The sequence below is a fragment of the Sesamum indicum genome, linkage group LG2 (genome assembly GCF_026168435.1).
Source record: "Sesamum indicum cultivar Baizhima isolate 11 linkage group LG2, ASM2616843v1, whole genome shotgun sequence".
Lineage (NCBI taxonomy): Eukaryota > Viridiplantae > Streptophyta > Magnoliopsida > Lamiales > Pedaliaceae > Sesamum > Sesamum indicum.
In genome coordinates this window covers 15,102,943-15,118,804 of record NC_142658.1, presented here as the reverse complement: position 1 = coordinate 15,118,804, position 15,862 = coordinate 15,102,943, and the positions used below count along the sequence as shown (strand labels likewise).

The 15,862-nt window shown below is 30.3% G+C and overlaps 1 protein-coding gene across 1 annotated transcript; it reads left to right on the top strand.

Moving 5' to 3' along the window:
- The first annotated feature begins 8,237 nt into the window (after window positions 1–8,237).
- Window positions 8,238–10,279, top strand: LOC105155736 (cation/calcium exchanger 1). Its single transcript, XM_011071666.3, has one exon. It carries the CDS (start codon window positions 8,384–8,386, stop codon window positions 10,139–10,141), a length of 1,758 nt encoding a protein of 585 aa, XP_011069968.2. The 5' UTR covers window positions 8,238–8,383; the 3' UTR covers window positions 10,142–10,279.
- Window positions 10,280–15,862: the final 5,583 nt, after the last annotated feature.

The following is a 15,862-nucleotide window of genomic DNA, read 5'->3' as shown; positions in this document are numbered from 1 at the left end:
CAAGGTCGAAGATTCCCTCAATCAAAATGACGTAAATTAGCTTAAAATAGTCGTGGGGTATTTGTAGAGTCAAATACCCGTACTGATCTCAAACTTCTAAGTGTCTGGTGATCGACAATTATCGAGTCGGATGGAGCCACACCTGACCCGAGTCGACTAAAATTGCGATTCTTTTCTTGTCTATGAGGTTCTATCGAGGGTAATTTTATTTTTTTGAAAACTCTCATGTTAAACGTTATCAAACCCGTTAATGCGCGCGTATATATTTTAGTATGAGCCATGTATGTTGCACGTAATGCTTGTTACCTTGACAGAACAATAATTTAAAAGTTTAATTAAATAAAAATATAAGGTATTCATAAATTTTTAAAAATATTTATTTTAATAAGTACTTTATAAGTGACAAAATCTTATTCATTAAGCTTAATGAATTTGAACTTTTCAAAAATTATTGCAAAATCTTTCTATTGAATGAAAATTGAAAAGCTAAATAACAATATAACTAAATAAATTGCATGTAAATATATGATTCCATTATTCGTTTGCTTGTTAAATTTTGTTGGCAAAAGAAATCCTCTTGCTTGGGTTCTTGAACTGCTTTTGTTATGAGATTATTAATCATCTCCCTATTGCTTGCGTTTAAATTTCAATGCCGTCTTTCTTATTCATAGTTTACTATTTCCATCGTCTTCTCAAGATACTATCACATTTTTGGGTAAATTACATTTTTGGTCCCATAAGTGGACTTGTTTCGAATTTTAGTCCCACATTCAGGCCAATTCACACATTATATGTGGGATCAAAATTGGAAACAGGTCCACTTATGGGACCAAAAATGTAATTTACCCTTATTTTGATTGTATTGACTAACAGAGAGAGCAGCTGTCGTTATCAAGAATCCCTCAATGGTCATCAAATTGAAGAAAAAAAAAAACACAAATGGAACTCAATGTGCGAATTTGTCTGAGTGTGGGACCAAAATTGAAAATATGTCCACTTATGGGATTAAAAATATAATTTATGATTCCATAAGTGTGGGATCAATGAGGTAAATTACATTTTTGATTCCACAAGTGGACCTGTTTTCAATTTTGGTCCATAAATGGACCTGTATGGGACCAAAATTAGAAACAGGTCCTTTTATGGGACCAAAAATATAATTTACCCAAGATTAATGTAACATTTTCTTGTTCTTAGGAAAGAATAATAATAAATAGAAAAAAGTAATATAGAAACATAATGGTAGTTTTATTATTTATTGAATGTAATGATTTTAAAAACAAATCTTCTAAAAATACACTAAAGTATTAATAATATTGGCTAGACATATATTTATAGGTGTGTATTGTAAAAAACAACAAAATGCAGAAATAAATAATAAAAAATATAAATTTTATTCTAAAATCTACTTTCTCATTCTTATGATAGAAGATTTTTAACACAGAAGACACCTTTGACATGCCAAAAATATTAATCATTAAAAAAGTTAATATTATTAATTAGAAGATAAAACAAAACTCAGATAAAAAGATATAATTTTAATTGAAAGTTATAAAAAAATATTAAGTAGGGCAATAATATAAATTAGTCTATTGTTACTTACAACTGGGCGTGGAAGACATAATGCAGTATGCTTCAATCTTTGAACAGTCGGGCTCAGAGCAAGGGAAAATGGTGGCGGTTGGGGTTGGTCGTCTTCTTCAGGGATGGGGAGTGTTGGGGATTAGGAATTTTTGTCTGAGAAAGGCTTCGATCGATTTGAGAGGAAAGAGATTTCTTCTTCTTTTATTTTGGGTTTTGGATTTTATTTTTGGTTTCTTTTTTCTTTTGTGTTTTTTTTTGCTTTGTTGGCACTTATTTTTTACACCACAGCCACGTCAACAAAACCCCGAAATTGGAACCCTAATTTGTGTCCAGGTAGGCAGATTCCGATATTTTGAAAACTCCGGTCGCCAGAGTCCTTAAATAGCCAAAAAATATTTAATTCTTGGATGTTATTTGCTACCCCTTTAACTAGAATCCTTGATTTGCTAGGCCCCTAACATACTGGACAGTAAATGTAATTTAGCTTATTTTTTATGTAGTGAGATGTTGCTTAATTCTTTTTTATTTATTTTTAATTAAATTTTATTATTACAAAACATATACATGAGTAATTTGAAAAGTTTTGATTTAATTCCCATTTTCATTCCATTGGTATACCAAACATAGGAATAATATACCAAAATCATTCAATTTTTACTTTTATTCCATTCCTAAGTTTGTCTTGGATATAATATCAAGAAGACTTTTGCGTATTCAATGGGTAGGGTAAAAATAAAGTACATAAAATACTTAATCTATACTAATAAAATAAAATCCTTTTTTACTCATAAATAATGGTTACTTATACCGCGATACTAATTTTTTAAATTATCAAAATATCCCTTATGTATTTTTTAACCACCCGTACTTAAATTCTTCTTCTCATCTATATATCTATACTAATTGGTACGTCTATTCTGTTAATTTTTTTTATTTACTTTTTGAAATGTGATATGCTGATTTATATATATTTTTTATATATAATTAAAGCATAAAAAATTATTTATTTTATGCATGCAAAATAGCGTGCTATAATAACTAGTTATTACATATCTAAATTATTTATTATCCATTAAAGCTCAAGGCCTTAGAGGTTACATTTTGGGTGATAAAACGTGAGTTGTCTAAAATGTGCTTACATATTCTTATTTCATTTACAAATAATCATATCATTGCATAATTAGTTATATAAATAATTTTCTTTCATGTATATTTAAAATTAATTTATTTTACCAATTTTAATAAATTATTTATTTTATGTATTTTGGAATTATACTTAATTAAATAAATGTAACCTAAATTTAAATTGTACACACATATTAAATATATTTCAATTGTCAGTATTTATTAAATATAAACTTGGATGTATAGGGTAATGCTCAACAGCTGACTAGTATGAGAGTGTGCTTGGCTAAGATTATTTGAAATATTAAGATAATTATACTCCTCTCTCCTAATGTTTGATGTGATTACACGTAAATATTTTGTGGTTTGAAAAACTCTATTTAGCACTCATAAGGTTTGCTTCTGTCTAACAAATAAGTTAGTTAAAATTTGTTGAATTTGTTGATACTAACAAAAAAAAAAAAAAAAAATTGAATGAGAATTGATACTTACCATCGATTGACTGATTATTGACTTATTGCAGGTCAAATAATTTTTTTCGGGCTAAACTAGCCTTATATCGGTGAAGATAAACATCTTTCCATGCATTAACGTGTGAAAATGAATGGGGCAAATTTGAGCATAAAAAGATTTATTTGACATGTAATAAGTCAGTAATAAGTTAATTGGGTTAATATAGTTTTTTTTTTTATTTTTTTTTGTTAATATCAGCAAATTCGGTGAATTTTAAGTAACGGGGAAACTTATTTATTAGACAGAAACAAACCTCAAGAGTGTTAAATGTAATTTTTCAAACTACAGGAAATCTACGTGTAATTACACCAAATCACATGGGAGGGAAGTGTAATTATCCCAAAAATATTTTATAAGTTCCTACATCTTATGATATGCTTTAAAAACTTAATATGTTAAATTTTATCTGGAAAAAATAATTTCTTTAAAATGTTAAATAATTTGTAGAATTTATAAAATGTTGGGCGTTTGGAATAATAAGATCTTTTATTGTACTAAAATATTTTTAATAGAATTTAGAATTATGTAACAAATATTTTTACTTGGAGCCAAAAATAAATAAATAAAATATATGAAGCATGAAAGTGAAAATTAGCAAAATAATGATGGTGATTTGCTCTCTTAATTAAGACGTTAAATTAAAAAAACTCAAAAGATTCTTTCTTTAAAGAAAAGAAAAGGATAGGTTGAGCATATCTATTTCTTTTTAATAGTACATAGGATACATTACAACATGCTCTTTTGAAGTTTGGTATAATTATAAATATTCATCGTTATTTGTAAAATTACCAACACCACCATGATTTTAATAGCCTTCCAACAACCAGCCCAATCCATTAGTTTTCATCAGATGTTTATCCATTTTTTGTGGTGAACTGACCAAAGTATTCTTGTAGAACTATGAATTATAATGTTATTCGATTTTTAAAATTTTCTCTAAATTATTTTATAGACTAAATAGACAATTTTTTAAACTTTCGAAAATTATTCTGCCACCTCATTCTATTTTTCTATATCTTTTTATTTCTTTAAAAAAAAAATACAATAAGAATAAAATTGATAATTTGAACCTCTATTTAAAAATTACGTAATTTTATCAAATATCAAACAGTCATTTCAACTCATTTTGTTTTATTGTTCTACCATCACTGTTCACTGAAGAAGACATGCTTTGCTTGTATGTGGGGGACGGCGGGGGCGGCTAACCTTATCTTGCTGCATTTCTTTTCTAGCTCCCTTTCCAAAAAATTAGCTGCGCTATTAATCACGTTATAATCTATTAATCATGACATAAAGAAGATTTAATTTTATATAGATAAATGTAAATATTAATTCCTCATAGAGAAATACTTGTTTGAATTAATTTTGATCAAATCAAAACAATCACAGAGCACGTGTATCATACTTATTATATGATTGATTAATTTTCCTGATCTTTACACCATTCATACGATAAGTGTATCGCACTTGCCAAATAATTAATTCGGATTCAACCGAACTAGGTCAGGACCAGAATTTCTCATTCGTCATATTAGGCGTAAAACGTGTACACATAATTGTCTTCTCGCTGCTATATTCACTAATCACCATAACACGTAATACTTGCACACATATCATCTGATAAATACAGCTAAATATAATTAGTATTTTAAAATTTTTATTTTTAGCCTGTCACCAAAACTTTTTTTTTTTTTGGGTTTTTATTATAGATATATAATAAAGAGGTTGAGAATTCGAACCTCTTTAAGTATTTACGTTGTATTTTTTTTTTTTTTTTGTACTTATTAACTCTTTTAGATATTTTATGAAATGTTTGAGAGCGTTTAAAATGTTATGAAATATCTTATAAATATTTTTAAAATTTGAGATAATAAAAATTTATGTGCACTTGTTTAGAAAAATTGTTATATTTTTTCTTGAATTTTGAAAAAAAAATTAAAATACTCTAAAAGTCAGAACGAATTTACCCGCAGTTATTCATATATTTTTCTCTTTTTTCAAATAATTTCTTTTAGTAAATATTTCGAAAAGCTCCTTGATTATATTATACATAGTAACATATATACTTACCAATGTCCTATATTTTTTTAGGGTAAATTACATTTTGCTCCCATTTTTACGTTTTGTCATCAAAATTATTTTTTGTGTCGATTTATTATCTCAACTTTGTAAAATTTGTATTTTATCATATATGATCATTTTCTTATTGATTCTTTTGCAGGAAAAACATCACATGTTGTGCGTATGTGAAAAATTTCGCATAACATAACCCTTAAGTATCACATGTACATTGCATGTAATGTTTTTTCGGCAAAAATTTATTTGAAAAATAGTTAAAAAGGCAAAGTGCAAAAATTCGTAAAGTTGCGATGGTAAGTTGATAAAAAAAAAACAGTTTAGATTCTAATGTGTAGAAATAATCATAGTTCAGATAACAAAATGTAATTAATCATTTTTTTTTTGTATCTTTATAGATATTTAAATCATTTTATTAATTAAAAACTATTGATTAAGAAATTAATATGACATTACTACTAATTACAATAATCCAAAAAAGGAAATTGACCACTAACAGTACATTCTCGACCTTTTTCTTGAAATATATGTTTGTTGTAGTTTGAATAGCTTCTTATTGTTCGAAAATTACAAATATTTCCTGATGCTTAATAAAACTACGTATTTTTTTATGGAGGCCCAAAATCGTCAACTCTGTCCAACTTGTTGTATTTTTCTTAAATAAATTAAAAAATAAAAAAAAAGACGAAAATGGATGGAAAAATGTGAGAAATTATATATAAAAAAAAATGTCCACTTAGTCCATAAAAAATTCAGAAAATTTTAAAAGTAAAATTATAATGGGTAAAACACACTTTGATCCTCTGAACTATTCTTGATGTGATTAATATCCCCCTAAATTAACAAATATAATATTTACCTCCTTGACTCGACAAAAAATTGATATGTAACTACTCATTTTTGGCTAAAAGAATAAATAGTATTAATGACTTTATTACCAAATTAATAGAAACTTTTCATAATCTTTTTAATGTATTTATTGTACTCATTCGTTACGTAACTTTAATTCTGTATAAATATAATAAAATTTAAATTATTTAACTCACTGATTATATTTTATTTTATTACAATTAAAATATATGTTTTTCAATTAAGAAAATTTTAATTCAACTTACAATGCAAAAATTGTTAAGAAATAAATTATTTGAAGTAAATATATATATATATAACGTAAGGGCAATATTATCCAAAAATTTTATTTTAGAGGGTATGTGTTACATTTGTTAGTTTAAGGGGGTAAATGTTACATCAAGAATAATTCAGGGGACAAAGTGTATTTTATCTAATTATAGTTTACAATGATATTAATTGTGATCAATTCACAATAAAAATGAATAAAAAACTAACCCAGACTAACAGATTGCGGAAATTGTTGGACGGTATTAAAATCAATGAGATATTCGTAATTTTTCAAACAATAAAAAAGTATTTATAATTATATTAAATCTCAAAAGAGCTGGCTGTAATTTACCCTTTTTCTAACATCTTCTAAGAAATATTGAATCTAATGTTGTTACGGATCAACCAACTTGGATTTAAGGATTTTAAATATATTACTGTGTTGTCTAAAACACGGGTTCTACAACGCATAATCTCTTTTCAATTTTAGTTTAATTTAATTATATATATATATTTATTTTAGAAAACACACATGTCTATGACATATTGATATGACACCAAAATATTAGAAAATTTTAATTCAAATCAGATTTGCTTGGATATAAAAGGAATTAAATATAGTACACTTATTGTGTGATTGGTATACAGTTTAGAAAAATTATCTAATTACATGACAAATATATCACATTTGCTCTGTAATTTATTTGATTTGCTAAATCTGATTTTAGTATAAGAACTTTTCCAAAATATCATCAGAATCTTCAACAGAAATTCATTCAGACTATATTTTGTTATATTGAATCAATTATATAACAAGTACAATAATACATGTGATTAAGTACTATTTTTAAATTATACATAAATCATAGATATATATTATAATTATATATAGTATAATTATAGTGAAATTCATTCAAGGGATAATTATATTCATACCCCTTGATCTATGACATGTTTACACAAACCACCCCTTATTTTTTTGAAAAATACATACACACCCTTAAACTTTAGATCATTACACAAACTACCCCTATATTTTTTGTTGTCAAGGTAGTTTTTGTGATTATACAAAGAGATAGTCCCTCTCCTCCGAAATTTGATTTAATTATACGTAGATTCCCTATAATTTAAAAAATTACATTTAGTATTCATGAGTTTGCTTCCATCTGACAAATAGATCACTCTATTAGTGAAAATTCACTAAATTTGATGATATTAACAAAGAAAAATGAATAAAGGTTAATATTTACCATCGATTGACTTTTATTGACTTATTGCAGGTCAAATAATTTTTTTCTAACTAAACTACCCTTATAATGGTGAAAATATAACTCCTCATATGCATTAATGTGTGAAGACATATGGGGGTAATTTGGTCATAAAAAATTTATATAACTTACAATAAATCAGTAATAAGTGTAAATATAAATCTTTATCTGGTCTTTTTTGTTATTATCAACAAATTCGGTGAATTTTGACTAATTGAGTGACTTATTTATTAGATGGAAGCAAATCTCAAAGGTGTTAGATATAATTTTCGAAACCACAAAACGTATGTGTATAATTACACCAAACTTAAGAAAAAAAAAGTGTAATCATCTCTTATATAAAAGATGAAGTGATTTGTGTAAACATGCCGTAAATCCGAATGTAAATATAATTATCCCTTGATTCAAATATGAAAAATCCAATTTTGGCTGAACTTTATTCCAGAATCCTGCCCCCTCTCCCCACCCCCACCGCAACCTTTCAATTAGATTGAAAATGAAGAAAAGAAGGTCTCCCAAATCAGTATACCTCTGCTACAAAAAGACAGCCTAATTAACTCATAGTACCAACCACAAACCTGGACCAAACATTCCTACCTCGGTTACCACCCCACCCCCACCTCTCTCCATCTTTAAAGCTCTTCTTTCCCAATGCCCCATCCTCTTAACTCCTCTCCACTTCTCCTCTCCCCACATGAATGGATTTTCACACCACGATACCTCATCAGCACAACAAGTACAAACATGCCTTCTCTCTCTTCCTCAATCTCTCTTTCCTCTTCTTGCTCTCTCTCTACATCATCTCCAAGAATCCCACCTCCATTCACTTGATGAAGAACACTGATCGTGATGATCAGGCCGGCAGTACTGGAACGTGCAGCGACGTTCGTGAGCTCGTCGATCGTAGATCAAAGTGTGCGTACGTAAAGTCCCACAGCAGCTGCTGGGGTAAAGGCTACCTGAATTATCTCCAGATCTTCTACTGCAGTTGCATGAACATGCCTGCTGTCGGATACTCGGCTCTTCTCCTGTGGCTTGCGGTGTTGTTCTACGTTTTGGGGAACACCACTTCCGACTACTTCTGCCCGTCTGTTGAGAGCCTGTCGAGAGTGATGAAGCTGTCCCCGACGATAGCTGGTACCACGCTCCTCCCACTTGGCAACGGCGCCAACGACGTTTTCTCGAGCGTAATCTCGTTTACTCGCGCTGGGGACGCGGACGTCGGCCTCAACAGCGTGCTCGGTGGCGCATTCTTCATCTCGTGTTTCGTTGTCGGGATCGTTAGTATTTCGATATCTTCACGAGGGATTAGAGTCGACAAAAACAGCTTTGTCAGGGATGTACTCTTCTTCGTTTTGGTTCTCTGTTCTCTCCTCGTGATCGTTGCATATGGGAGGATCAATCTCTGGTTTGCCTTGTGCTTTCTTGCTGTCTACTTTCTTTACATTGCGGTTGTTTCTGTGATGCATTTGTTCTGTCATAAGGAGGAATTGGCGGCTGTCTCGTCGGTTTTAGATGAATTTGGGGCAGTCGGAATACCATTGCTGGGCAATGTTGATGAGGAAAAGGGCCTGGAATCAGGAAAGGGTTGTGATCATAAAGCTCAAGAACAGGAATCAGGAGGTGGAATGGGGTGTCTGAATATCGACAAGTCATCGTGTTATTACTGGAGTAGTTTGTTCTTCTATGTTTTAGAATTGCCACTTTACCTGCCAAGAAGACTCACAATTCCTGATATAAGTGAAGGAAAATGGTCTAAGCCATTCGGTGTAAGTTCAGCATCATTATCACCAATACTATTAGCTGCCCTTTGCAGCACACAAGGCGAAAGCGTCGATATTAAGGCCAATTTGGGAATTTTTTTGGCATCAATCATAGTCGGGACTGTTCTTGGGACGTTGGCGTTCGTTTCAACCAAGAATTCCGGCCCACCAACGAGATTCCAATTCCCTTGGCTGGCCGGAGGATTCTTAATGAGCATCGTTTGGACATACATCATAGTCGAGGAACTAGTTTCTCTATTGGTTGCATTGGGCAACATTCTTGGAATAAGCCCTTCAATCTTGGGAATCACTGTCCTAGCATGGGGGAATTCACTAGGGGACTTGATATCCAACTTGGCTATGGCATTAAAAGGGGGTGTGGACGGGGCACAAGTAGCAGTGTCAGGATGCTACGCCGGTCCATTGTTCAACACATTGGTGGGATTAGGATTATCACTTGTATCCGCGGCATGGCGGGAGTACCCGAATGGGTACGCAATCCCGGGGAATATTCATGATCTATACGAGACTATAGGGTTCTTGATGGGGGGATTGTTGTGGGCACTTGTGATATTGCCAAAGAGGAATATGGAGATGGACAAGTCTCTAGGTATTGGCTTATTGGCAATATACTTGTGCTTTGTGTTCCTAAGGGTTATAAAGGGTGTTGGGCTACTCAAGCTAGGAGAATAGGAATCAACCCTTCTTTTGGTTGAACTTCAAAGAGGTGGACATTATTCTCCAATGTTGTCAATGTAGCATGTCCATAAGTACTAGGTTGTAATTATTTTACCCACCCTAGAAATTAATGTGTACCTAACTTCATTTTTACTTTGATTTTTTAGTTTGGGTCTGAAGCTGCATTGACTACGATTATGTAAAACACTATTTTCATGAATTTTTGCCCCTGACATTTAATATAAACAATCATCACTGTAAAACCATTTCTCAATAGTCCATATTTATTCTTTCTCTATCTCTTTATAGAATTTGTTTTTCAGAAAAAAGATATATCAACCACCAATCATCAAATTTTAGATTTTCAAATTTCATAAAATACCAGTACATGTAAAACGTGAGGAGTCAAGCGTATTTATACTTGCTATCTATATATACCTGAAACAAAACGAAAGCTGGTACATCGCCCGACGACATATATACCTGTTTGAGATATATATAAAACCAAAAAAAAGAATCGAACGTGACCATGGATAAATTATTAAAAAAAATACACACACAAACACACACTAAGATATTGATGCAAATAGTACCGATCATTGTTCACGTGTTTTCCATCAATAATTGGTTTCAATTTTGGAGTTTTCTTACCTACATGCATCACATTAAGACAGATTGGTTTAGAATTACAGTCCAATACGACATCCCATTCAAAATAGTGACTGAGTTCCAAGAATTCCGATAGTTTTCACTGTCAGAGGGACCCCTACTGCTGCATGATATTCCCTCTTTGGTTTTAAATTAATGTGTACGTGACGTGGTCCAAGAAATCAACTTGGTTCCACTTGTGCTCATTTCTAGTGGTCTCTATAATTATGAAGTTTCACAAAATTCTAATCTTCATTGAATTTAATTAGGTTTAAACTAATTATATGATAAATGCAATAAAATTATTATATAATTGTTCTACAGTTCAAAAAAAGTAATCAATCACATGTCAAGTGCCTAATATTTAATATATAATTGATTTGGTTATGGGTAAGATTCTATACAAAAGAGGTGAACAGATTTTTATAGAGTGTCTGCACTTTACTCCTTGTATCAATTTATGCGAACGGCCTCTCAATCTTTATTTGAAAGATATCGACCCCACATTGATTTTGTTTTTTTTATAGAAATTTATGGGATGTTTGGAAATACATTTTAAGTGAAATCTTGGTATAAAAGTCCATTGAAAAAAAAAATCGAATGTTTGGTTGTTAAGATTAAACGTACTTTCAGAATAGCACCTCAAAACATCTTATAAGATATTTGAAAGCTTATAAGCTCGTGAAAATTATTTGATTTTTTTTTTTTTTGGAAGAGCTTATAAAATAAGATGTTTTGGAATTATAAGCTCTTTGGAAAAAGTTAACTTCGCTTAACTTTTTTAAAGCATCTTATGAGATCTTTAATGTTATTATTCGATAAAAACGGCACTCGTAGTTTTCTTAATATTTCACTTTTATCCTTCGTAGATAATTTTGCCTCCCGAAGCAATATTATCTATTTATATAAGTTTAGATTCTAACAATTTGATTATTTTTTCGGTCATCATTAATCAAACACTCTAACACCTGATAAACTCTCATATTTTATTTATCTAGATATTTTAAGTATCTTTAAATTATGAAAACATCTTACAATGAGAATCAAACACCCTATATATATATAGGTCACATCTTGAGAAGTCCATTTTCAAGAAGTGACAATTATTAGTTGCTTTTTCAAAAATGTTCTCACTATGTGAAAGTGAAATTAGTGATTTCTCCATTTTGTTTGTGTTCTCATTTTCATTTTTTAATTTTCATTAAAAAAATATGTATTTTTAATTTTGTATAAATTTTAATGAGAATGTGTTTGAATTAATTAATAAAATTATATTTTATATTGAATTGTTGTGTCAAATTAAATATATTTTTAACGAAAATACATATACTATATATATGCTTTCCAATGAGCTGTTTATTTACTTAATTTTTAGGATTGCATTCGATAAGAGTTGAAATTGAAAAGTTACCTCAATAAATGAAGCGTCGGGGTATTTATAGCTCCAGAGGCGTGTCATCATCTGGGCGATAGTGTCTTAGATCAGACGGCTCCTGTTAAGCCGGGTCTTCCTTTCTTGGGGCGGGTTCTGCCCGACCCGCTTGAGTAGGATGCGGATCTCATACCAGAAAATTACAGAAATGCCCTTTATTAAGGGTATTTTTGGTAAATTAGGATTTTCCCCATCAGAACTGTTGTGTCAAATTAATATATTTTTAATGAAAATACATATAAATATATATATATATATATATTTTTTTTTTCCAATGAGTTGTTTATTTGCTTAATTTTCAGGATTGCATTCGACAAGAGTTGAAATTGAAAAGACATGTCCCTTTAAAAACATAGGATAAAATTAGAATAATACAAAAAAGATGAAAACGAATGGTATTGTCCACGAGTGGTGTAGATTTAAAACTAAAATATAGGAATTTTAAAGAAGTTGTACAAGTTTGACCTATCTTGTTTGGATATTTGACATAACTCCAATACCCTAACTTAGCTTGTTTCTTTCACTAATTTGAACCTAAAAATTTAAAAAAAATTATCAATTTGACACTTCAATTTATCAAATATAATCTTTTTCTGGTCAGATTTATTGGAAAAGCCAAAATTGTGTCTGTCGTAATTTTAAGGATGAATTATAACGATGTGTCATGAGATTTGACATAATTGTGAATACTCCTCTTGTTGTTTGAAAAGTTACAAGTACCTTCTGATATTTGATGAAATTATTTAATTTTTTTATGGGGGTATGAAATTGTAAATAGAATTATAATTTTAGTTTACAAGGACATTTTGGTCAGTTCACCACAAAAAATGGATGAAAGCCGAACGGAGACCAACATAATTGACTAATTATTAGACCGGCGTTAAAATCAGGATTGCATTAATAATTTTTCAAATAATGAGAAAGTACTCGTTATCAAACATCATGAAAAATAATTGTAATTATTATAATTTTAAATTCAGACCATCTCGATGACATGTTTTAGTTGGACTTGAAGCCCTTCCCACCCCGTCTAAAACCCACACCTATCCAAATCAAATTCTAGACCCAAGATCCAACCCGAATTTGATAAAATACACTAAACAAAAGTTTTGATACCCAATTCAAATTTGATAGTTTAGATTCGAACCCGTTGGATTCAAGTCGGGTTTGAGATGGGCGTGCTGTATACCCGCTCCACATGCCATGCTCTAACCTTGGAGTTGGCGTTTTCAGTAATGAGGCTTGAAACTTGACATTCGACAACGTACGAAACATGACGTCTCTGTCGATGCGTTTTTGGCCATCCACACTGTTAAATTTGCTGTCTTTCTAAACAAAAATCACTTGCTAACAGTTTATTCCATTACCATTTCTTTGGTTCTTTCACCAATTGTTTTGTCAGGTAAGTCCGTGACTTACCACACGTGCTACTCTGAAATTTATTATTGAGTGACGCAATAAATAATATATATATATAACGAGTTTTTATAAAATTTATCATAATTATAAATATTTCTTTATTATTTGAAAGTTTTCAACTACCCCTTAGAATTAGGGGATATATGTTAGACGACTGTTAAATTCAAGGGGTAAAAAACACAGAAGTATTTGTAATTATAACAAATTTTAGAGATGCATATCATAATTTACCCAAAAAAATTATGTTCAGAGGTTAATGAAAATTCCACTCCCTGAATCTTTCAGTAATACTAATAAACAAATAAATTATTTTTTACATTATAAATGATTATGACCTAACAATTGCAGTGAATTGATATTTACATCATGGTCAAATAAAAAAATTTAAATTTTTAATAACAATTAATTAACATTGCCATTGTTTTAGATGTGGTCAAAATATTTGGAACAGAAAGATCATAGCTAATATTTTGGCCTCCTCTACAAAAAATAGTGGCTAGTAGTTGTTTCATAGTTGTAGTTCATTGGTATTCTCATGATTTTCCGTGAACCATGGTAATTATGCATGGAAAAAAAAGATAAACTACAATGAGTTCTCTTTAGATTTGACATAATTACGAATATTTATCATTATTTAAAAATTTACCAATACCTCCTGATGTTTTTGTGTAATCCTTGGATTAAGGCCTAGAACGGTCAATTTTGCTCTTGTTGTGTTTTATTTTTTCTTTTTGTTGAAAAATAAAAAAAATTATCCATTTAATTCATAAAAAAATTTAAAAAGTAAATAAATAAAATTGTAATTTATGCCAATGAGGGTATTTTGATTAGTTTAAAAAAATTAGATGAAAACCTAATGGAAATTAATAGATTGAGTTTGTTGTTAGATGACTATTAAAATCAGAGAGGTATTGATGATTTTTCAAATAATGAAAGAGTAGTTGTAATTATATCAAAATTTTAGAAGAACTCATTGTAATTTATCGGGAAAATAAAACAAGATAAAATAAAATAAATTAGACGGAAAACTACAACCACAAATTTGAAGGGTAAAACAGGCAAATCAGTAAACAGATTGTGACCCTTGCTTTCAATTGATCAAGAATGTGACTGAACAGAAGCGATGAGGACGTTGTTCCATCAGAACGAAGCTTTCGAAAACCCTAAAATAGCCCAATCTCAATAATTCAATGCTCACTTATAGAAGCTGATAACTTGATTGTACACTTAGAAATGTCATGTCATGTACCATTCATTTTGACACTTCAATCAATACAAATAGTTACATTTTTCTAAAAAATATTCACAAATTTAAGCAATTATTGAAAATATATTTCATGAATCAGTCATTTTATAATGCAGATTTTAGCTTTTATTTGATAAGTAATATGATTTATTTACACTTTAATTCGATCAAGAGGAGGATTTATGTGTGAGTCTCGATGTAAGACTCGTTAAGGAGCCGATGTGCACGAGAGCGTGTATGGAGTTTTTTTTTTTTTTTGGGTAAATGTAATTTTAATTAATAAGTAAAAAGATATAGTACAACAATGCTCCTTTTCAGACGGTATCCTCAGTAGGCCAGGGAATGCACCACAGTCGACATAATGCATATGTACTAATCGAACTAGCTAACTCAACGCTATGAATACGCTGTCTAACATCATTTACAATTAAATTAGCTACAGTATTGGGCGCCTTCTCATCATGATGGAATCGTCTCATATTCTGCTCCCTTCATATGTGGTACACAATCGCATTAAGTAAGGCACGACATGCAATATTGATGATGTGCTTCCCTCGTTATTTCCTTGTTGCCCACTCAATATTTCTTGCCCAACCCCTATTGGGCCACTGGAATCGAATAATGCGCCGAACAGAGTAAATACATTGTCTACTAAATTTGCACTGGAAGAAGAGGTGGTCGTGTGACTCTACCATATCATCATTACAAAGCAACGTGCATGGAGTTTCCAGGTTAGAATATTGTAAGTTTCTCATCCCATGTCGGTTGGGAGATAGGTCCTGAAAGTATTCGTAATGTGAGATTATCCCTCAACCTTAATAATAGATTGTTATGGAGGAACGTGGGCTCGTGACAATATATATAATTACATTTACAAAATTTATCTTTTTATTATAATAATAAGAATTATAATTTTTGTATTAGTAATTTGTAGTACATCCTCGTAACCCTTTATTTAAAATAAAATATTTATAAAATACTTTTTATAGAC

What these genes read in the sequence shown, in the direction of transcription:
- LOC105155736 (XM_011071666.3), top strand. Translation starts at nt 8,384, where the DNA reads ATGGATTTTCACACCACGATACCTCATCAGCACAACAAGTACAAACAT.